The following is a 23,512-nucleotide window of genomic DNA, read 5'->3' as shown; positions in this document are numbered from 1 at the left end:
ACAGGTATTGGGTAAATACTCCCATTTCAAAGGGGAGAAATCAGCCAAAGGAAGGGGTTACAGGCCTCATGCAGATTTGAAACTTAGTGGGGCAGTCATTAAATTTTAAAGCTCCCAAATAATGTCCTTTAACTCCATGTCTCACATCTAGGGCACATTGGTGCAAGGGGTGGGCTCCCAAGGCCTTGGGCAGCTCTGCCTCTGTGGCTTTGCAGGGTTCAGCCCTGTCTGCTGCTCTCATGGGCTGGTATTCAGTGCCTGCAGCTTTTCCAGGCTGGCGGTGGCAAGATGCTGGTGGAGCTACCATTCTGGGGTCTGGAGGATGGTGACCCTCTTCTCTCAGCTTCTCTAGGCAGTGCCCCAGTGGGAACTGTGGGCGGGGGGGGCTCCAACCCCACATTTCCCCCAACACTGCTTAGTAGAGCCCTCTCCATGAGGGCTCCGCCCCTGCAGCAGGCTTCTGCCTGGATATCCAAGCTTTTCCATACATCCTCTGAAATCTAGGTGGAGGCTCTGAAGCCTCAACTTTGCACTCTGTGCAACTACAGGCATAACACATGTGGATGCCACCAAGGCTTATGGGTTGCATCCTCTGAAACAGCAGCCTGAGCTGTATCTGGGCCCCTTTGAGCCATGACTGGAGCTTGAGCGGCTGGGACATGGGACAGAGTGTCCTGAGCCCATGCAGGGCAGCAGGGGCCATGGGCCTGGCCCATGAAACCATTCTGTCCTCCTAGGCCTCTGGGCCTGTGAGGGGAGGGGCTGCCAATAAGGTCTCTGAGATGTCTTCCAGGCCTTTTCCCATTGTCTTGGCTGTTAGCACTTGGCTCCTTTTTATTTATGTAAATTTCTGCAGCCTGCTTGAATTTCTCCCCTGAAAGTGGATTTGCCTTTTCTACCGCATGGCCAGGCTGCAAATTTTCCAAACTTTTACTCTCTGCTTCCCCTTTAAATATAAGTTCCAGTTTTACATCATTTCTTTGCTCATGCATATGAGCATAGGTTGTTAGAAACAGCCAGTTCACATCTCGAATGTTTTGCTGCTTAGAAATTTCTTTCACCAGATACCCTAAATCATCATTCTCAAGTTCAAAGTTACACAGATCCCTAGGGCAGTGGTATAATGCAGCCAAGTTCTTTGCTAAAGTGTAACAAAACGAACCTTTGCTCCAGTTTCCAAAAAGATCCTCAACTCCATCTGAGACCTCATCAGCCTGGCCTTCACTGTCCAAATCATTACCAGAATTTTGGTCACAAACAATTAACAAGTCTAGAGGAAGTTCTAAACATTCCCTTATCTTCCTGTCTTCTTCTGAGCCCTCCAAACTCTTCCACCCTCTGCTCGTTACCTAGCTCCAAGGTCACTTCCACATTTTCAGGTATCTTTATAACAGTGCCCCACTCTTCAGTACCACTTTTCTGTGTTAGTCTGTTCTCACAGTGCTATAAAGAAATATCAGACTGGGTAATTTATAAACAAAAGAGGTTTAATTGGCTTACGGTTCCACAGGCTGTACAGCATGGAAGCATGATGCTGGTATCTGCTTAGCTTGTGGAAAAGCCCCAGGAAACTTACAAGCATGAGGGGAATGCAAAGGGGAGCAGCACTTCACATGGCCAAAGAAGGAGCAAGAGAGAGGAGCGAGGTGCCACACACTTTTAAACAACCAGAACTCATGAGAACTCATGATCACTGATGACTTCACCAAGGGGCGGGGCGGGGGGGGTAATGTTAAACCATGAGAAACTTCCCCTGTGATCCAATCACCTCCCACCAGGCCCCGTCTCCAACATTGGGGATTACAATTCAACATGTGACTTGGTGGGGCTACAGAGCCAAACCATATCACTCTTCTCCCTGTACATGGTGGAGCTGTTTGTTTCTATGTCCTTCTTTAATAACGTTTCCAGGTCAGCATTTTGGATTAGAGGTGCCAGTGTTGATGTCCAGATCAGGGCAGCTCCTGGCACAGGCTGTGGTGTGTGCTTGGCAGGACAGAGACGGGAACAGAGCCTGGAAGGGGAGGGTGTGAGCAGGGTGCCAAGGGAGAGACCAAAAGTGTGTGAAGTCCTCCCATGTGACTGCTGTGTGTCATGGGGTTCACCACATGGCAAGTGAGATGTGTTGTCTGCACTGCCGGGAGTTGCAGAGGACTTCTGCTCAGACCAGTGAGAGTGGAGATGCCAGCAAGATACCAGGTGGCCCCTGACCAAAGCCTGAGCAGAAGATGGAGAAATAGATTCTGCTGTTGAAGGCGGCACCCAGCAAGGGAGCAGAGGTGGCCAGCATGGTTTCGGGGGAGTTGAGTTCAAGGCAGGCGTGGGGTGTGGTGTTAGTTTTTCCTGGGGTGAGTGCCTGTGAGATTTTAGGGGAAGGGAAAGGAGGCAGTAGCATGTGGCACCCAGCCCCTTGCTGTGAGTGAGATGTGAAGGCAGGGAGTGTGGCTGTGGCCCCGGAGCCCCCCCTCATGCTTCTGATTTCTGTCCAACAGGTGCAGGCCACTGTCGTGGGGCTCTTGGCTGCTGTGGCTGCACTGCTGTTGGGTGTGATATCTCGAGAGGAAGTGGATGTCGCCAAGGTGGAGTTGCTGTGTGCCAGCAGTGTCCTCACTGCCTTCCTTGCAGCCTTTGCCCTGGGTGAGCCATGCCCCAACTGTGAGCCCCCACCCACCCCCTGCTCCTCTGAGGTCCCACCTCAGGGCTCATTGTGTTTTCAGTTTCTGGGGGTGTGAGTCTCACCACTAATGGGACTGATGGTGGGCTCAGGGTTCTCACTGGTGGGGTGGGACAAGCTAGCTGGGTCTTCATGGCCCACCTTGTGCCCTCACCCAGGCAGGGGTGTGTGCTGCTCCTGCCACCACTCGCCTCTGCTCTCTGCTATGTAAAGACCTGTCCCTGCTCTGCAGATCTCATCAGCTGGTCACACTCCCGTGCCGAGGCCTGACACCTGCACACAGCAGGCTTGTTCATCTGTGCAGTCAGCCTGTTGGTTTTAAACACTATTGAGCATGACCTTACACACAGGCCTGTGATGGGCTCTGGAGGCTGCAGGTGTCCTGAGGGCAAGGCACAGATTTGAGCTTCCATTTCATGTCTTCAGAGAGGCCTTTCTAACCTGTCTGAGGAGACTGTGGCTGCTGTGACGGAGCCCCCAGTCGGCGGCTTGGCGGCAGCAGACATTTACTCCTCGCGGGGCTGCAGGCTGGAGCCCGAGGTTGGGCATCCGCGGGGCTGGGCTTGCAGCTGCTCCCTTTGAGGCTGCAGCCGGGCCTTCTTGCTGTCCTCACACAGTGGAGAGAGGTGGGAGCTCTTTGGGGCCTCTTTCATAAGGGCCCTCATCTCATTCGTGGGGCCCCCATCCTCATGACTTCACCTCCCAAAGGCCCCAGCTCCTCACCTTGTGGGTGAGGATTTCAACATGTGGGTTAGGGGGATAGCAGTGTTCAGTGCACAGCACCGCCCTCCCACATGCATCCACCTCCTCTCTTCCCTTCCCATGGGCCCCGGTTCTGCTTGTGTAGCTCAAATTATCTTGTTGCATCATCTTTCTGCCTCACCTCCCTGCTAAAATGTCAGCTCCTCAAGAGTGGGGACCCAGTAGTTCCCACCTGCTGTCTGCTGCTCCTGTCTCATGCCAAACACAGCTGGTGCTTAGCGTGTATCTGCAGCACATGTGAGACAGAAATGCGGGCAGACATACCCCCTTCCTTGGGGCTCACACATGTGCGGGGAAAGCAGTCGCCACACGTTGGCCACGTTGCATGGTTGTCCATTGGTGATTCAGTTGTCGCTGGGTGTCTGCTGTGTGCCTGGCACCGTGTAGTGCTGGGGATATACTGTCAACAAAATGTGTTTTGATTTTATATTCTAACTCAGGGGCAGACAATAAGCTTGTGAATATACAGGACACTAGAGTGAGTGCCACATGTCGCTTTTGTCCTGAGGCCTCCTCTGACCAACACTGAAGTGACTGTTCCAGCCATGCTTTACGTTAGTGTCCTGTTTTACTCACCTCACCTCAAATGTGTGTGTTCACACACTTGTGTACTGTCTCTCCCCACACCCAACAGGCATTTCCACTGATGGGAACAGAGCCTTTTGGTTACTGTCATCACTTAAACCAGGGCCAGGTTTATAACCAGCTTGCAGATGTTAGCTGAATGAATGGACTCTCCTCCAGCTCTCTCATGGGTCACGTGTCTTTGTGAATCTCCTAGACCATGTGCCTTGCTTTGGTGCAGTGAAAGAAGGAAAAGTTGATAACTTCATAATTGAACCTATGTTTATACATCCATTCCCTCACCTACTTGCTCAGTCAATATCCTCTGGGCTCAGCTCGCTGTGGGTTACCCATGTGGGCTATTCTCATTCCTACCAGGCAGCCGATCAGCCCCATTCCTGTGCCAGTGCATGGAGGGTGTAGGCCAGAAGAGGACTGTGCCAAAGCCAGGCTGCAGGTTTACAAACCATGTGTCCCTGCCCAGGGTGTTGGCTGAGGCTGGCTCCTAGTTACAGCCTGTGTAGGCATGGACGATGGTGGATGCCATGACCCAGCCTGGTCCATGGATGGGGCGGGATGAATGTGCCAGACTTTCCAGAGAACAGTCCAGGAGACCCTCAGCATAAAGTCTCCTGAAAACAACACAGTCTAACAGTCCAGAAGGCCAGCCCTGTCTTTGTAGGGGCTTGTAGAGAACACCATTCCCAGCTCCCCATTTTATAGAAGGGAAAACAGGCCCAGAGATCAGATGAAGCTTAGCAACACAAGCAAAATCTGTATTGTCCATGGCTATTCAGAAGCATTGCGGTTACCTCACCAGGCAGTGTTGAAGAGGCTGTCACACAGCCTCAGGGTAGTGGTTTTCAATAGGTGCCCCCAAACCACTGGTGTTCCTTTAAATGGTCCCTGCAAGATTGTCCCCAGCTCACTGACTCAGCATGCAAACTCGGATTCACTTACAGCTGGCATTCAAAGGAGACAAAGGGCTGTGACTTGTTCACAAGATCAGGCAAGGCACAAACCAGCTTGTTGTGGCAGCTTGAGGATGGCATCACGTGGTGATAGTAATTATTTTTAGGTTACAAGATCCTGGGTAAAGTGTTAAAATGCCAATAGCCACAACACAAAGTATCTTAGAGAACCCAGTGAGAGTCTGTTGAGTCAAGTCCTAGGCTGTGGATGGGGACTAGGAGATCACATGTGATAGTCCCCTCCCCTGCAGAGCACCGTCTGACCAGGAAGGAGGACTTCGGAGGCATGGTAGCCACGGTAATGTGAGCCTCACCTCTTCAGTGCTGCCCCCAAAATCCACCACCACTGCACGTGCTTCCCAGTGCACCACGGATGGCACCGCCAAGCTCCCAGCACAGGACTGTTCCTGGGAGACATGGGGCCCTCCGAGTGTGCCTCTGATAGCCTGGCCGAGTGCACCTAGAAATGCAGTGCAGTCTCAGATGTGCCCCACCTTCGCTTCCCCCCTCCCCTGCGCCCTGCCTGTGTCAATGTCCGCCAGTGCTCCCGGCTCCCTCACGCCCTCCCCGTCTTCCCTCACAGGCCTAGTCCCTAATGAATCTGTTACCCAGCTGTTTCCATCTTGGTGTCTGCTTCTCAGAGGATGCCAGTAAACACAGGAGACCATGAGCTCACCCCAGGGGGGCCCGCTGCTCCGAGTATCTTTGGAGCAGCCCTCATGCAGCATGGGGCTCCGGGCTGCCTGTCTCTGTGGTTCCTGGTGATTTGGGAGCTCGGGTGCCACAGGTCACTCCTTAGCGTCTTGCACACAGGTCACAAAGTGGAGTCCAACTCTCCCAGCCTTCTCAGGCTTCCAGTGTAGTGGGAAGCTCTGAAAGTCAGGGCAGCCTGGCTTCACATCAAGGCCTTTGTGGAGGGAGGCAAGTTAATGAGCAGCCTCCCTGCCACCTGCCAGTCCTGACTCAGTGCCGCCCATCCCTGTGCTGCTGTGCCTGCTCAGAGCCATCTGGCTCCCTGGGATTTGAGTCTGCTCTTTTTCCTCTCTCTCTGCAGGAGTGCTGATGGTTTGTATAGTGATTGGTGCTCGAAAGCTGGGGGTCAACCCAGACAACATTGCCACGCCCATTGCAGCCAGCCTGGGAGACCTCATCACACTGTCCATTCTGGCTTTGGTTAGCAGCTTCTTCTACAGACACAAAGGTAGGGAGTCTTCTTCTATAGACACAAAGGCTCCACGGAGGAGGGGCCCTGGAGCAGGTCACCACTGAGGCTGAGTGGGTACTTTTGCACCCAGCCCATGTGTTGTTGTTTGAGTGTGTCCCCCACATTTCATGTGTTGGAAACTTAACCCCTAACTTGGCAGTAATGAAAGGTGGGGCCTTTAAAAGGTGATTGAATTAATGGATTGATGGATTAATGAGTTATCATGGGAGTGGGACTGGTGGCTCTATAAGAAAAGGAGGTGAGACCTGAGCTGCACGCTGGGTTCCCTCACCATGTGGTGCCCTGCACCACCTCTGGACCGCAGAGTCCCCACCAGCAAGAAGGCCCTCACCAGATGCGGCCCCTCGACCTTGGCCTCCACAACCATAAGAAATTTCCTTATGAATTATCCAATTTCTTGGTATTCCATTATAAGCAAATAGACTAAAGCAAAAAATTGATACTGAGAAGTAGGGTGTTACTGATGTCAACCTTAAATAACAATATCCAGAGAATATTGTTACCAGCGGTGAGTCCAGCTATCTGGAGAAACTCCAGAATGACAACTTTGCAGCAATTTCAGTTATTTGTCTTCTGGAAGGAAAGATTTCAAATGAGAGACACAGGCAAGGTTTAAAGCAGGAGGGAGAATTTATTTTAAGCAAAGCAAGAGTTTATTAGAGTACACTTGAAAGAGAGCCATGTGGGCGACTTGAAAAATCAAGTGTGTTTGCTTCAGTCATGCCCACCACATCCATTCCTGGGCAATTGTTTAAAGGCATTTTGTTCCTAACTGCCTCCCCCATTATCTTCATGTACCTGGAATTTGTGATACAATGAACAATAATATAGCCAATCCATAGCTTATGTTATTTTAATGTAAATTCTTTGTAAACAACTTAGGAACAGCCTCTTCCTTTATCTTTAAAATCCCACTTGTAACTGCTACCAATTGAAGTGTATATTCAGGGCACTTGAATCTATGCTCCCACTGAGCTGTTCTTAAGTTTTGGGCTCAGGTGAAGTCTAAACTTAGTCATAGAATAGGGGGTTAGACATGAGCAGGGCAGGAGAGAGGGCCCCCAAGAATGTTGGGCAGTTGTCAAGCCATGGTCAGGCAATTATAAATCTGTCCCCCTGAAATAATGAGCAGGACAAGGGAGGAACCCCAGAGCTATCTGGTTCTCATTAAGTAACGGACAGGCAGGCATAAAACCGTCCCTCTAAGGTAATAAGTGGCCATGACTGGTGCCTGGAATGGCAGGAGTCTTAGAACAGACATTAGCAAGCCATAATCCCCGATAGGGTTTCAAGCATGTGCAGTGAAAGGGCAAGATGGTGAAATTTAACTGGTATATGACCTTCCTCTGGAGCTCTGGACCAGTGAGAACTGCCCCTACTGAGCATGTGCACCACTTCAATAAACACACTGCACATGCAGCTCTCCCAAGTGCTGGCAGGGCCGCTGCACATGTGATAGATAAAGGCCCGCCCAAGGGAAGAACAAAAGGAGGACACAGAAAGCCCAGGAAAAGATAGGGGGTATAAAAACTCTAAACAGGCCAGGCGCGGTGGCTCAAGCCTGTAATCCCAGCACTTTGGGAGGCCGAGGTGGGCGGATCACGAGGTCAGGAGATCAAGACCACCCTGGCTAACACGGTGAAACCCTGTCTGTACTAAAGATACAAAATATTAGCCAGGCATGGTGGCAGGCGCCTGTAGTCCCAGCTACTTGGGAGACTGAGGCAGGAGAATGGCATGAACTCGGGAGGCGGAACTTGCAGTGAGCCGAGATAGCACCACTGCATTCCAGCCTGGGGAACAGAGTGAGACTGTCTCAAAAAAAAAAAAGAAAAAACAAACAAACAAAAAAACCACTCTAAACAAAGAAGCAAACAACACACCTGATTTTGACAATTAGTTGGGTTTATCTAAAGACCTGGGATCAATAGGAAGGAATGTCCGTGTTAAGAAAAAGGATTGTGGAGACAGTTCTTATTTGCAGAGGAAGCCTTCGGGTAGCAGGCTTCAGAGAGAAGAGATTATAAAATGCTTCTTGTCAGACTTAAAGTCTGCGTTGATGTTAATGCTGGAGAGGGATAATGAGGCATGTCTGACCCCCACTCCCCGTCATGGCCTGAACCAGTCTTTCAGGTTACATTTTAAGAGTGCCCTGGCTGAGGAGGAAGTCCATTCAGATGGTTGGGATGGAGCTTCGAATTTTATTTTTGGTTTACCTGGTGAACTCCTAGAGAAAATGGAAACGGCGGGAAAATTTGGAATATTTTTAGCCTGGCCATATGGTAGAGAATGAAAGAGTTTCCAGGAGAGGGATCCAAGGGTGTGACTGAGCCACCAGTTTCTAAGGAGATTAGCATGGCTGAAAGGGAGCTGGGAGCTAATAGTCAAGACAAGGGGGAAAAGGCCCAAAAGTATTTCAGAGATTTTTTGAGGCCCCCCCCTCCCATCACAGGCCCAGAAGCCTAGAAAGACAGAATCGTTTCAGGGGACAGGCCCAGGGCATGAGCTTGCTGCCCAGGGCCACCTAGGGACTCTGTTCCCTGTATCCCAGTGCAACGCTCCTTGGCCATCCCAGTCATGGCTCACACGGCTCGGGTGCAGCTCATGCTGCCGCCCCAGAAGGTACAAGTCATAAACCTAGGTCCATGTGGTGCTAATTGTCCAGACTTGCAGAGAGCAAGGACCTTGGAAGCTTAGTAGCCACTGCCAAGTTTTGGAAGTATTTTGTCCAAAGCCTGGGGGCCCAGATAAAGACTTGTTTCAGGGCTGAAGCCACTGCAGAGCTCCCCTACTAGAGCAGTGCCAAGCAGAAGTGTGGGATTCGAGCTGCTCCACAGAGTTCCACCAGGACAATGCCTGGTGGAGCCATGGAAGCAGGACTCTCACCAAGACCCCAGGACTGCAGAGCTGTTAGTGTGCGACTTCAGCCTGGGAGAGCTGGGTGAACTGAGCACAGCCCAGCCATGGTTGGAGGTAGGAACCTCAACCCCCACACCAGCGTGTAGAGGATGCCTGGCATGGAGTCAGAGGAGAAAGCTCTGGAGTCATAAGCCCCAGTGTCTGCTCTCTCAGGTTTTGGCCTATTGGTCTTTTCCTTTTGTCCATTTCTCCCTTTTGGATGGGAAGGTCTGCCTTATACCCGTACCACCATTGTATCTTAGAAGCAGGTAGCTTGTTTTGATTTCATAGGCTCACATGTGAGACTCTGGACTTTGGTCTTTTGAGTTAATGCTAGCATAAGTTAAGACTCTGGGGCTATGGGGATGGAATGAATGTATTTTGCATGTGAGAATGACATGAATTTGGGGTACCATGGGTGGAATGCTGTGGTTCGAATGAGTTCCCTAAATTTCATGTGTTGATCCCCAATGTGGCAGTATTGAAAAGTGGGGCCTTTAAGAGGTGATTGGGTCATAAGGGCTCTGCCCTCATGAATAGATTAATCCATTCATGGATTAATAGATTAATGGGTTAATGGATTAATGAGTTACCATGGGAGTGGGACTGGTGGCTTTAAAACAGAGGAAGAGAGACCTGAGCTACATGCTCAGTTCCCTCGCCATGTGGTGCCTTGCTCCACCTCCGGATTCTGCAGAGTCCCCACCAGCAAGAAGGCCCTCACCAGAGGCAGCCTGTCAACCTTGGACTTCTCAGCCATTATAACTGTAGGAATAAATTTGTTTTCTTTAGGAATTACCCAGTTTCTAGTGTTCTGTTATAAGCAACAAAACTGACTAAGACACTGTGACCTTCAAATCAGCCATTATTCCCACAGGAAGGACCCTGCTGTATTACAGTCAAAAATCCTTTTACAGAGGGAAAGCCTGAGGTTATTCCACAAGTTCAGGGAGTGCTCAGGAAAGTGCTTCAAGCTCTCCAAACCATGTTAGGAAGAATGAGCAACTGAAGCCTGCATTTATATGGGCTGTTAACTTCTACCTTTAGGGCACAGGTGTACTAGGAGGTTGAGTGGGGCCTGAGGCTGGTCGGCCACACTGATGTGTCCTCACAGGATTGGAGGGCAGTGGGCATGCAGTGACAGTTGTTGAAGAAGTGCCCAGACAAAGGGAAGAGCCTCAGCAAAGCTGCAGTTTGTCACTCCCCATGGGAATGTAGGCCTAGGGATTTGAGAAAGCATCCCATCTTTACCTGTTGGCAACTGAAGCAGACAAATAAACAGCTGTGATTTAGAGGGTATGGGCACTGGGACCCTTTCTGTCCCAGCTTTGGGACTGTCTCCTTGCCATCCTGGTGTTGCCTGCCAGCAGTGATGTTTAATCAACAGGGAGATTCGCCAAGTTTACTTAAGTGGCAAGGGAGATCTGTAAGAAATAAGATGACCTAACTTTACTTTTAAGCTAAACTGAACTTAAAACAAGAAGATTTGTATATGCGTTATTTGAGTTGGATTTGCAAAATAAATGAGAGTTCAGGCATCACGTGAACCTTTCCCTCTGCCCCAGGCTGTACTGTGTCCTCATTTCCACACGACTTATGATTTAGACACAAAATCACTGTTGGGGCATCTGTCTCTCCAGTGAGACTGTGACCTTCTCTCTGTTGCACTCAGGAGTCACTGGGACTGGCTGTATTAGATAAATCTTGACCCGCTGAAGTATGAGCAGCTGACTGTAATACCTGCTGGGTGTAGTTGGGAATTGGCATTGCACACTGGGGAGGTGTGCTGGGGAAAGCATGAGGCAGGCCCTGGGGGTGCTTGTGAGTAGCTAACTGAAAACTCAGACTGGATTCAAAAGCGTCGTATAAGGCGATGCTTCTACAGGCCGCTGTTTCCCAGAGAGTGGGAGACCTGGTTAGAGCTGGCTGGGCCTGGCTTGTATCTCCTGCAGAGGCCACGCCCTCCTACCATAAAGTACCTTGTCTGTAGCCAGTCTGGGGCACCTGAGGCAGAGGAATGGGCCATGACCCTTTAGTGCAGAGAAGGAAGGAGGGGATGTTCCTGATAACACCACCAGAGAGGGAGTACATAGGACAGAGACCCATGCCTGGGCACCCCTGAGTGTTGGGCCCTCTTGGCAGGTGAGCCTGCCCTCCAGAGGGTGGGGCTGAGGGTGAGGCGACCACTCTAGAGAAAGCCAGTGTCTTGTTCTGTCACTTGTGGGGGACCCTCACATGGAGCACAACACAGAAAGGGAGGAATGAACGCACAAGATGCCCGAGTGTGTCAGGCTCATCCTGGGCCCCCGCAGCAGTGACTGATCCAGCACCTGGCCAGTCTTCACTGGCCTCTCGCCAGTGGAGAAGATGAGATGCGGACGCGAGTAGCTACCCTGGCTGGTGACCCTGTGGTTGCCTGGGACTGGCCTCAGCCAGGACCATGGGTGGCATCCCATAGCCGGCCCTGGCATTCCATGGACCCAGGCCATAGCCCTGACGGGGCTGCTTGCTGTCTAGGCAGCCACCCTTTTTTGCATGTCTGCTTCCTCCTGCTGCCTGTCTGAGCAGGGGCTGTCAAGAAGGTGAGATGAGATTGTGCACACGAAGTACTGAGCATAGTGCTGGCTCATGGTGCGTTCCATACATTGTACTTCTATTTACTTATGACAGTAGCATCAGGGTGGGAGGAGACAGAACAGGGTACTTTATGTGGGGAAAATAGCAAGTTTGCCAGAGAAGTGGAGTTGAATGTGGCAGGAATGGAGGACAGAGAGGAGCTTTTCCAGTTACTTCTTGGGATGGTGAAAGTTCTTTGAAAAGTATGGCAAGGCAGTTCCTGCTCAACTGATGAGGACAGGAGCGTCCTCACCCACCTCTCACTTGTGAAACCCAGGCCCAGCCTGTGTGTGCTGGCCTTGGCCACACAAGCCGCGTATGTCCGTGTTCTCCTTTCAGGTAGTCGGTATCTGACGCCACTGGTCTGCCTCAGCTTTGCGGCTCTGACCCCAGTGTGGGTCCTCATTGCCAAGCAGAGCCCACCCATCGTGAAGATCCTGAAGTTTGGCTGGTTCCCAATCATCCTGGCCATGGTCATCAGCAGGTGAGCAGGAGCCAGGGCCACGGCCCCTCTTCCTCCTCTCAGCCATGAAGGCCCCTAGAACCAGGGTGACACTCACTGCCTTGGGGGACGGGAATGGAGTGAAATGTGGCTGTGGGCTCTTTCAGTAACTCCCATTGCTGATTGAATCATACCTTTTTCCTTTCTTCTCTCTCTTTCACTGAGAACCCTGGGCCTTGTTGGTTCTAAGAGAGGCTGCCCTGATTACATTTGCCAGAGCACCAGGGACCCAGGAAGAGCCAAAGCTGGGGCCAGCACTGGAGTGCACTGGAGCCCCAAGGGAGACAGCGGCTTTCAGGCCATGGCCACCAGAGCTTTGCTGGCCCAGATCCCTGCTTAGGTGGCAAGTCCCCCACCTCGGCCTCAAGGCCACATCTGCTGACTCACTCGTCCTCCTGGTCACTGGCCACGCATGGCTACTGGTGGGACCTAGACAGCTGTGGGGTTAGCGCCCCTCCAGAGCCTTAGAACCTTCAGCTGAGCCCAGGTCCATCACCCTCTAGCTGCCTCTCAAGGCTCATTTCCTGGGAGTCGACCTTGATGGGGGCCACCCCAGTCCATTCTGATGGGTTTTTCTAACTTTGAGTCTTGGGGAGAAGAGGTGATAGAGTAGGTATCCTTGCTTCCAGGAGGCTCCTGGGCTCCTTACACAGATTGACCTAGCTTCTTCAGGGCTCTAAGAAGTTCCAAGGGGTGGGAAAGCTTTTGCTAAACTACAGTGGCCAGTGGGAGCAAGGTCTGGCTGCAACATTTTCTGAGAACATGGGGTGGGCATGAGGTGATCCTCCTGCAGGTTCTGTTTTCTGCTAAAGAGCATCTCAGTTGTGGTGCCAGAGTCTTGGGACAGCCCAGTGAGCTGTGTGCCTTTGAAAAGGCATTTGTTTGTTTTGCAATAAGTGGGTATTCTCGGATGGCCTTCTGCAATGGTTGAGGCTCAAAGTGGAGATGGAAAAGCATGAGCAGGGTGCAGAGGATGCTGGGGAGACCAGTTTGGCCACAGCAGATATTTTGTGTAGGGGAGAGGAGACTGACAGCCAAGGATGGGAAGCCAGGCTGAAAGGGTGATTTGTGTGGAGAGTTGCAGGGCCATTGTAAGCGTAAACTCTGATAACTTGACTGCTGTCTGCCATTTACCCAGTTTTGGAGGACTCATCTTGAGCAAAACCATTTCGAAACAGCAGTACAAAGGCATGGCGATATTTACCCCCGTCATATGTGGTACGTATTTGAAGGGTTCCCATGTGGTCCCTGGGTTGGGTTGGCCCACAGGATTGGGTTGGACCTGAACAGCAGACCTCAGAGGGGCAGCACCAGCCCCGCACAGGCAGTTGGGCAGGTGAGCCATGGACAGACTGCTGCCTTACAGGGATGCCGGAGCAGGTCTTCTCAGTTGGAAGAAGCCTGGGGAGGAAGCCCCACACACTGTTCGCAGCAGCTCAGACCCGGCTCCTCACAGGCAGCCCCAGGACATGAGCTCTCCTGACAGGACCAAATTCCAGGCTTTGCAGGCACTGAGTCAAACTCCGGCCTCAATGGCACCTGCCAATTGAGCATGGCCTTCAGAACCAGGGCGCTGGCTCTTGTGGCTTTTTCCTTTTTTGGATTCATTGCTGACATCAGAACTCAGATATTTACACTTAAAAATCTGGATTTCTTCTTCTTAAAAATTAAGACTAACAAATACCGCGTCTACACTCGGCACTGCAGCAGTTCCTGAGACAGATCCAGGACTGTGCTTCCCAGCTGCCTTGATCTCCCCCTTCCCTGCTGTCTGACACCTGGCTCTCTGCACATACTCACCTCCTAGGCCTACACCCTGTGGGGTTTGTGTGGATGACCCCTCTTTTAACCAAAGCTTAGCTTGGTGTCTGGTGTCTGATAAGTTTCTGTAAATGGAAGTGATCAGTTAGGAGAAGAACAAAACATGTTTTGTCCAGTTTAGCTCCCAGGCCCTGGCCTGCAGGGACTGAAGAAACAGCCTTCAGAGGCTCCTAGGCAGCCCCTGCATGTCCACAGTGTCCCTCCTCCCTTGCTCCCTTAGGGGACCATGTCTTTGTTCCTTGCATGTCAGTGGGCTACCCTGCGTGTCCTCACCCCAACAGTGCCAAAGTGCCTTCACATTGTGAGTGAGGACAGCAACAGAGGGCATATTACATTGGAGTGATTTTTTGGGATGAGTCACCAACTCGGATGCCCTCAGTGGCCACTCAAACAATCTGCATGAATTACCCAGGCCAGGCAGCTAGACAGTGAGGAATGGCAGGGGCAAGCTGCAGAATGTATTTCTCATATGAACAGCCTGGTGCCTGTCCAGCTCCAGCCAATAGTTGCGTTGGAAGAGTGTAGATCCAGACTTGCCACAGCTGACTTGAGAAGAGAAGCTGGGAATCTGTATTAAGGGTCTAATTTGCAAATAGTACCAATTAATTTGAGATTTTTTTCCTTTTTAAAATTATGTATGGGCCAAGCAGAATAGATCGCAGCAGTCCTCTGCCTGAAGACAATTGTTTGCATCCTCTAGAACAGCCTATGTGGTTGGCCTCTGCCCCAGAGGTCACTGGTGCACACCTGGCCCAGCTAGGGAGAGTTCTCCATGGCACTGAGAAAGTAGGATGGGGGAATCCCCACCTTCCATCAGCCCGCCCCCCCACATCTGCCCCCACAGAAGGAGCGCTCAGCATGGCCTTTGTCAGCTGGGCCATCTGGCCCTGGCAGAGCACGAAACCTTTTTCATACCCCATGGGATCCCGGAGCCTCAGCAGGAAGCCCTGGTGTTCCTGGAGACCGCATGTGCTCGTGGTTTTCTGGGCCTCATGACTCTGCCTCTAGGGTTCTGTGTTCTATGCCCTGTCAATCTACACATGACCCCGCTCGTCCTGTTTCCCCTAAAGCCACTTGCTCTAGGCACACACCCAAAGCATCTATGAATGTGGGAGTTTGCACTGACAACTGAGCTCCGAGAGAGGGGCTCACCTAGCACCACAAATTGAAATCACACAGCAGACAACGTCTTTTCTTCAAAGCTCTCAGGCCACACAGCCATGAGAGGTGTCCCAGGCATGTCTCCTGCCGCATGCTTGCTTTGCCACCTGCCTGTGATCATCTCTCTCCTCCCCTCGCCTTCCCCCTCGTTCCTTTTTTTTTTTTTTTTTGAGACAGAGTCTCGCTCTGTCACCCAGGCTGGAGTGCAGTGGCGCAATCTTGGTTCAGTGCAATCTCTGACTCCCGGGTTCAAGCGATTCTCCTGCCTCAGCCTCCTGAGTAGCTGGGATTACAGGTGTGCACCACCACGCCCAGCTAATTTTTTTTGTATTTTTAGTAGAGACAGAGTTTCACCATGTTGGTCAGGCTGGTCTCGAACTCCAGACCTCAAATGATCCACCCACCTCAGCCTCCAAAAGTGCTAGGATTACAGGCATGAGCCAGCGTGCCCGGCCCCCTCTCATTCTTATCCACTGTTTTCATTCCTCTTCTCTCCTTCTCACCTTAAGTGAAAAAAAAAAAAAAATCACTTTCATTTTCTCAGATATTGCAGGCTGTAGTCTGGTTCCTGTCAATGCCTGTGGCCTTGAGGTCTGACTTATCCAGACTGCCTTATCACAGACCTTTCTATCCACTCTCCCCTCATCCTCACGTTGTCCCTGGATCCCCTCCCTCCCATCCTCGCTCCAGCCAACAAATATTTATTGAGAACCTACTTTACACCCACACTCCCCTCACCTTAAGAGATGCCAGCAGTCAAGGTGATGCAGTTACTCCCTGGATACCTCACTCACAAGCTCTGGGCCACCCTGACTTGCTGCCAAACAAGATCTGTAGTCAAGCAGGAGGAAAGGAAAAGATAATGAAATACTGAATTAACCAAAGAAGGCTTCCTGGAGGAAGGGAACTTAAAATAAGGGATACAACTTAGAGACTGGTGTAAAGAAAGGGAAAACAGATTCCTTTTCTCCTCGTAGGTGTTGGTGGCAATCTGGTGGCCATTCAGACCAGCCGAATCTCAACCTACCTGCACATGTGGAGTGCACCTGGCGTCCTGCCCCTCCAGATGAAGAAATTCTGGCCCAACCCATGTTCTACTTTCTGCACGTCAGGTGGGTATCATGTCTTTCAGAGGCCATGATAGCCATTTCTTTAAACAAGAAAATATCCGTAGGCCGGGCGCGGTGGCTCAAGCCTGTAATCCCAGCACTTTGGGAGGCCGAGGCAGGCGGATCACGAGGTCAGGAGATCGAGACCATCCTGGCTAACACGGTGAAACCCTGTCTCTACTAAAAATACAAAAAATTAGCCGGGCGTGTTGGTGGGCGCCTGTAGTCCCAGCTCCTCGGGAGGCTGAGGCAGGAGAATGGCCTGAACCCGGGAGGCGGAGCTTGCAGTGAGCCGAGATCGCGCCACTGCACTCCAGCCTGGGTGACACAGCAAGACTCCGTCTCAAAAAAAAAAAAGAAAATATCCGTGTCATTGGAATCTGGTGTTTGTAGCAGTGGATGCCTGAAGCCAGGGCTGATCTCGGCACACATCACCTTCAGGGCCCCAGAAATGAGATCCCCGGCCCTGCCTTTCCTTCATTCCTTCATTCAATTATTTATTGAATGTCTGCTGGGCACTAGGTGTCAGGTTGGTGGTGAAACACGGAGAGCTGATTTCTTGGCCTTGGAGTACACAGTATAGAAGGGCAGATAAACACAAGTGAGCTCGTAATTACAAATTATGGTGGGTACCGAGCAGCAAAAGTGCAGAGTGCAATGCAAAAGAATTAGAGGAAATCCACTTGGGATAAGGAAGCTCCTCCCTGAGGACAAGTGGGTGTTGTTGGGAGGAGGAGGGCCAGAGAAGAAGGGGCTTTCACGGTAGTGGGTGCAGTCTAGCAAAGGCCCAGAGGCAGGGAAGAGTGTGGCAAGTCTGAAGAACTGAAAGGCCAATGTGGCCTGAGCTGAATGGACAGGAGGGGATGAAGGAGGCTGAGGCCAGAGAGGCCAGAAGGAGGTGATCAGACAGGGCCTTGGAGTTGAGGAAGGAGCCTGGATTCTACTCAGAACCACTGGAAGCTTTTGGAGATGTTGTATCTTTTTGTTGGCTTTGAAAAATTAGATCTTTTTTCCTGTTACATTGTTTTGGATTTCCTTTCTGTTTTAAGAACTACCTTTAGCCATCTTTTGGGTTGGCTGCTGGCACATTTCTGAAGGATATTTTCACTGGTTATAAAATTTGGTGTTGACAGTTGTCTTCAAACACTTGAAAAATGTGCCACTTCCTTCTGATTCCATGACTTCTGATGAGAAAGCTGCCATTTCAATGTATTTTGCTGTATAGGTATGGTGCCATTTCTCTCTTGCATATTTCAAGACCTTGTCTTTAGTTTCTAGGAGTTGGATTATGATATGTATTGGTATGGACTTCTTGGGGTTTATCCTATTTGGGGTTTGTTAGGCTCCTTGAACACATGGATTTATATCTTTTGTCAAATCAGAAAATTTAAGCCATCACTTTTTCAGCTGCACTCTCCTTTTTGATATTCTAATGACATGAATGTTAGATCCTCTGTTACAGCCCCACAAGTCCCTGAGACTCTGTTTGGTTTTTGCAAAGTCTGTTACTCTCCTTGTTTATATTGGCTCATTTCTATCACTTTTTTCTCCAAGTTGACTGATCTTTTTTTCCCCTGCCCTGTCCATTCTGCTATTGAGCCTATTCACTGAGTTGTCTGGGACTTTTGGGGGTATTGTATGTGTTTAGTTTTAACATTTCCATTTGGTTCTTCTTTCTATCTTCTTTTTCTTTTCTGAGACTTTCTATTTCTTTGCTTATACTTTCTATTTTTTTGTTTGTTTCAGGTGTGTTTGTGATTGCATGATGAAGCATTGTTGTAGTGGCTTCATTAGAATGGCTTTCAGGTGATGCTGACGTCTGTGTCATCTTACTCTGCTGTCTGTTGGTTGTCTTTTCTCATCCAGGTTGAGATTTTCTGGCTCTTGGTAAGATGAGTGATTTTCATTTGAATCCAGACATTTTGGGTATTATGTGACAAGACTTTGGATCATATTTGAATATCTACTTAGCTGGCCTCCTTTGACACTGCACCACTGGGGAAAGGGATGGACTGCTGCCCAGGTGGGGATGGAAGACTGGGTTCACCATTCAGCCTCTATTGCTATCCTGGGAGAAGAGGAGCACCTTGTTATTGCTGGGCACAGTGCGATCTAGGTTCCTCACTAGGCCTCCTCTGAGACCACCCTGGCTGGGACAGGGAGAGATGCCTTGTTGTTGCTCCCCACATGGCTTCACTGACAAGGTGGGGGCCCCATTAACCCTGGGTAGAGATGAAAGTTCTGAATCTCACCCTGCCAGCCACAGGAGATGATGGTGGTCCCAGCAGGCCTTTCCTGATGAGGTCGGGGCTGCAGTTTTTCCTGTGGTGTCTGTTGGAATAGAGTAGTTATTGTCTGAAAGTTGTCTGTTTTGCCAGGCTTCCCCTTTCCTGGCCTTTGGCGAAAAAGATCAAACTTCTATGGAGTCTCTTTTTTTGAGACCGGGTCTCACTCTATTGCCCAGGCTGGAGTGCAGTGGTGCAATCTTGGCTCACTGCAACCTCCACCTCCCTGGTTCAAGCAATTCTCCTGCCTCAGCCTCCCAAGTAGCTGAGATTACAGATGTGTGCCACCATACCCAACTAATTTTGTATTTTTAGTAGAGACAGGGTTTCACCATGTTGGCCAGGCTGGTCTCGAACTCCTGACCTCAAGTGATTGCCTGCCTTGGCCTCCCAAAGTGTTGGGATTACAGGCGTGAGCCACAGTGCCCAGCCTATGGAGTGTTTTTTGTCTATTTGTATCTGCATTTCTTGATGGCTGAGGCCAGGACTTAGTCTTGGATATGTGAGGCAAATAAAGAAAGAGAAAAAGGACAATTCAGGGGACTCACGACCATGTTGTTCATTGCAGCCCAAGGTCCCCAGCCAGCCTTTCAGAATCTGCTTATGTTTGTTTTATATACAATGTTTAGGGCTTTCAGTTGTACTTAATGGGAGAAATAGGACGAAGTGTGTCTTCCCCATTTGTTCAGAAGTCAAACTCCCTGTTATATTTTCTAACTTGTTATTTGTATATAGAAAAGCTGTTACTTTCTGTGTTGTGCACCTAAACATTTTATTGAATTCTTATTGTTTACATGGTTTTCCTCTAGATTTTCTTGAGTTCTCACACCAACTTTCAATAGTAGCTTCTTCCAATCATTTTGCTGCTTCTTTTTGATATTTTTAAAAATAATACTTTTATTCCATGTCTGATTTCTCATCATGAATAGATGTTGTTGCCCCTCTGCACTAGCTTTGAGCTACATGTGACCTTTTTTCTCCTTTTCTTTATTATTTTGGTGAAATACATATATTAACTCAGAGGCAAATGGAGACCTACTTTTCATTAGAACTCTATTTCCATTTGAGAAATCAATCATATTCATGTTAGAATTTTAAAAAGTGTTTGTGGTAGGGCCAGGGTCAGTCACACTTATTGTAAAGTCTCAAACTCAGAGCATGGGAATCTAAAGGAAACCGGGGGCTCACTGGCACATTGCAGGTGTGCTGACAGGGCCACAGAGGCTGCTGTGAAGAAGGGGCTGCCCGAGGTCCCCTTTTGAGCCAACTGCCCTCCCCAGATCACCAGCGCTGCATTGAGTGAAGCACCGTACCCAAAGCTCTTTTCCTCCTTAAGCCCCTTGTATGTTCTCTTTTCTCTGTTCAAACTCCTCTCCCCCAAATTCAAATCCCAGCTGAAATGTCATCTGCAGGAGCTCATCCCCACTGATACACACTTCCTGCTTTTTGCCCTTCTTTTTACCCTTATTTTCTTTAAAGTACTTGTCACAGTTTGAAATAGCCTTTCTTGCTTCTTTTTGTTTCTGCTTACTTGATTCTTGTTTCTCTTCTCTAAAATATCAGCTCCACGAGGGGAAGGGGAAAGACTGTATCCCCATCTGCCAGAACGTGCTTGCCACAGAGTAGGTGTCCAGTGAACACTTGGGAATAAATGGATGAGTGAGTGTGGATACCTCACTGAGGACTGTCACATGCCAAAGTGGCCTCGCTTCAGGTCACATGACCTTCTTGGTTCTGTTTCTTTCAGAAATCAATTCCATGTCAGCTCGAGTCCTGCTCTTGCTGGTGGTCCCAGGCCATCTGATTTTCTTCTACATCATCTACCTGGTGGAGGGTCAGTCAGTCATAAACAGCCAGACCTTTGTGGTGCTCTACCTGCTGGCATGCCTGATCCAGGTAAGCCTGGCTGCAGCAGCAGAGGTGTGCAGCTGTGTAGTCAGCCAGCAGGCTTGATCTCTTGTCTGAGTGAGAGGCTGAGGGAGGCGGGTGGGGGTGGCTGGACATGTGGGGCACAGTCCTTATCTTCCAGGAGTTGAGTCAACTTGTCAAATACAGAGGCCATTCCACACTGCACACCACATGCTGCATGCCACACGCTCCACACCACACAGTGCATCCCACACACTCCACACCACACCACAAACTCCACACCACACACTGTACCCCACACACCACACCACACACTCCACAACACAGTGCAACACACACACTCCACACCACACACTCCACACCACACAGCGCATCCCACCCACTCCACACCACACACTCCACACCACACAGCGCATCCCACACACTCCACACCACACACTCCACACCACACAGCGCATCCCACACACTCCACACCACACAGCGCATCCCACACACTCCACACCACACACTCCACACCACACAGTGCATCCCACCCACTCCACACCACACACTCCACACCACACAGCACATCCCACACACTCCACACCACACCACAAACTCCACACCACACACCGTACCCCACACACCACACCACACACTCCACAACACAGTGCAACACACACACTCCACACCACACACTCCACACCACACAGCGCATCCCACACACTCCACACCACACACTCCACACCACACAGCGCATCCCACACACTTCACAGCACACACTCTACACCACACAGTGCACGCCACACACACTACACACTGCATGTCACAGTGCATGCCACACGCATGCTACAGAGTGTGTGCTGCATGCTACACGCTATACAGCTTATGCTACGTACTGCACTGCATACTACACATTTCATCTTGCACATCACCCCTCACATTATATACTGCATGCTAGACACGGCACACAACACGCCACACACTGCACACAGCACATTCATCATGACAGGATAAGAGGAGCAACCCTGAGGATGAAGCATGTTCCCATGGAACAGGCTGATGAGTGGTCCAGCTATCCACTGCCTCCCCAATGGTGGGTGGGCAGGGCCACGCCCCTGCAGGGGGTGCTGCTGCAAGGCATGCGTAGACATTGATCAGGGCTGGACAGCAGTGAGCATGGTGAAGGAGATTAAGCTGGTACCTGTGCTGGGCAGGTATTCAGCACACTGTCTGCCTAGACTGCAGCGGGCTGATGGTCCCCAGTGGGCCTGGGGCCTTTGCAGGGAGCACTGTGGGCACTGGAGGGCAATTCTATGGGCGTGGCTGGTACTGGCACTTTCTCATCTCCCCAAGTTTATGGCATTTGTAATTGTGGTGTTCCTGACCCTAAAGGGTAGGATTAGGGAAATCCCAGAAGTTGTACTGAGCAGCAGCAGCTTATGACTCCATCTGGGGCGAAGGAAGGAGCTGGGGTTAGCCTGGACAAGGGACTGAGGAGCCATGAGACCTGAGCAGGCTTGTGTGGACTACCCCATGGCACCTTGAGGAAGGGCTGACTGTCCTAACCTCCAGGGGAGAAGGGCTCAGGCAAACCCAAATGGACATCTTGGCAAAGTCCCATGAGTGGAGCCTATCGCAGCAGAGAGAGCCCCAGCTGGTGAGTGGCAGTGGGTCTGACTGGCCCTTCAGGGTGCCAGAAGCAGGGCCCACCAGAGGGAGGCTAGGAAAGTACAGATGAGGGTCACCTCTCTAGCCACTGCTTGAGCTCAGAGCTGGGCTTCAGACCCCAAGAGAAGCTGGATGAAGGAGGCTGGCTGGGGTTGACATGTCAACGATCCACCTTGGTATCTCTCCTTGAGCCTCAGCTAGTGCTTCCTGCCTGTACTTGGCTTTCTGATTGGGTCTTCTTTTGTGTCTCTTTGCCCTTCTGACAGGTGACAATCCTGCTGTACCTGGCAGAAGTGATGGTTCGGCTGACTTGGCACCAGGCCCTGGATCCTGACAACCACTGCATCCCCTACCTTACAGGGCTGGGAGACCTGCTCGGTACTGGCCTCCTGGCACTCTGCTTTCTCACTGACTGGCTACTGAAGAGCAAAGCAGAGCTGGGCGACATCTCAGAACTGGCATCTGGACCTCCCTAACTGGGCGCCGCTGGTCCCATTTGCTCATTAGAATTTCCTCTCACATCAGTGGGATACAGAATTCAGTTTCTCCCTTGCCAGGTCCTTGGGATGGTTGACCCCTGCCTCTGCAGTAGCCTTTTGTGAGTCTGCTAAGGTAGCCCTCACACACCTCAGCTCTGGGGTGGATACCTGAGCCCGCAATAGAGCCCTGAAATCAAGAGCATGGCTTGAATGTGTGAATATGATGTGTGCACATGCTTAATGAGCGTGCGAGTGTACACACGTTTGTGGAGAGGAGGGTGTTCTGGCCTGAGAAGCTACCAAGAAGAGGCCTGTCCAGTATGCTTTGCAGGGTGTGTTTGCTCTTTTCCATGCCCATGCAACCCAGATTGGGGTGGAGCAGGAAGGAGCTCTTTTCTGTTCCCAAGCCTCAGGACTCTTGAGCTGTGGCTTACTTGCTGTCTTCACCAGGTTCAAGCTCCATGGGCCACACTGCTGCTGTGCCAAGAAGGTGTACAGCCTCCCCAGGATGGGGCCTTGTACAACCCTTCATCTGCACTCCACAATTAATCGTGTCCTTGCTGTCTTTTTATTTTCCTTTTTGTTTGTTAGCAAAAACCTCTATTTAGATTTCAATAATCAGAGAAGTGTAAAATAAAACAGATTATATTGTACTTGACCCTTTATGTCTTTAAAGATAGTTAATGCAACCCTGAGGCTTGGGGTCTATAAATAACAAAAGCATCTGGCATTTCTCTAGTGCAGTATTTCTCAAAGTGGTCTTCAGGCTAGAAACATCAATGTCACCAGAAAACTTGTTAGAAGTGCAAATTATTATCCCTCACCTCCTGGCCTGACCAGCCAAATCAGCATTTCTTGGGAGTAGAGCCAGCTATATGGGTTCCACAAGCCCTCCAGGTTTCTCCTGCACACCCACATTTGAGAAC

At 50.5% G+C, this 23,512-nt stretch overlaps 1 protein-coding gene across 6 annotated transcripts in view; it reads left to right on the top strand.

The window, feature by feature from the left end:
- Window positions 1-23,244, top strand: part of SLC41A3 (solute carrier family 41 member 3) — an 82,222-nt gene extending 58,978 nt beyond the window's left edge. For 4 of the 6 annotated variants that reach the window (XM_055259200.2, XM_063630201.1, XM_063630200.1 and 1 more), the window contains 7 exons: window positions 2,493-2,637; window positions 6,026-6,172; window positions 12,050-12,194; window positions 13,351-13,430; window positions 16,172-16,306; window positions 20,336-20,484; window positions 22,374-23,244. In XM_055259200.2, the coding sequence (XP_055115175.1) occupies window positions 2,493-2,637; window positions 6,026-6,172; window positions 12,050-12,194; window positions 13,351-13,430; window positions 16,172-16,306; window positions 20,336-20,484; window positions 22,374-22,583 (1,011 nt within the window). In that variant the 3' untranslated portion in view covers window positions 22,584-23,244. The remainder of the gene's footprint in view (window positions 1-2,492; window positions 2,638-6,025; window positions 6,173-12,049; window positions 12,195-13,350; window positions 13,431-16,171; window positions 16,307-20,335; window positions 20,485-22,373) is intronic. The other 2 variants (XM_055259197.2, XM_055259196.2) reach the window with 1 other exon arrangement.
- Window positions 23,245-23,512: the final 268 nt, after the last annotated feature.

This window comes from Symphalangus syndactylus, chromosome 21 (assembly GCF_028878055.3).
Source record: "Symphalangus syndactylus isolate Jambi chromosome 21, NHGRI_mSymSyn1-v2.1_pri, whole genome shotgun sequence".
NCBI lineage: Eukaryota > Metazoa > Chordata > Mammalia > Primates > Hylobatidae > Symphalangus > Symphalangus syndactylus.
The sequence above is the reverse complement of the archived record's forward strand: the minus strand, read 5'-3'. Positions and strand labels throughout refer to the sequence as shown.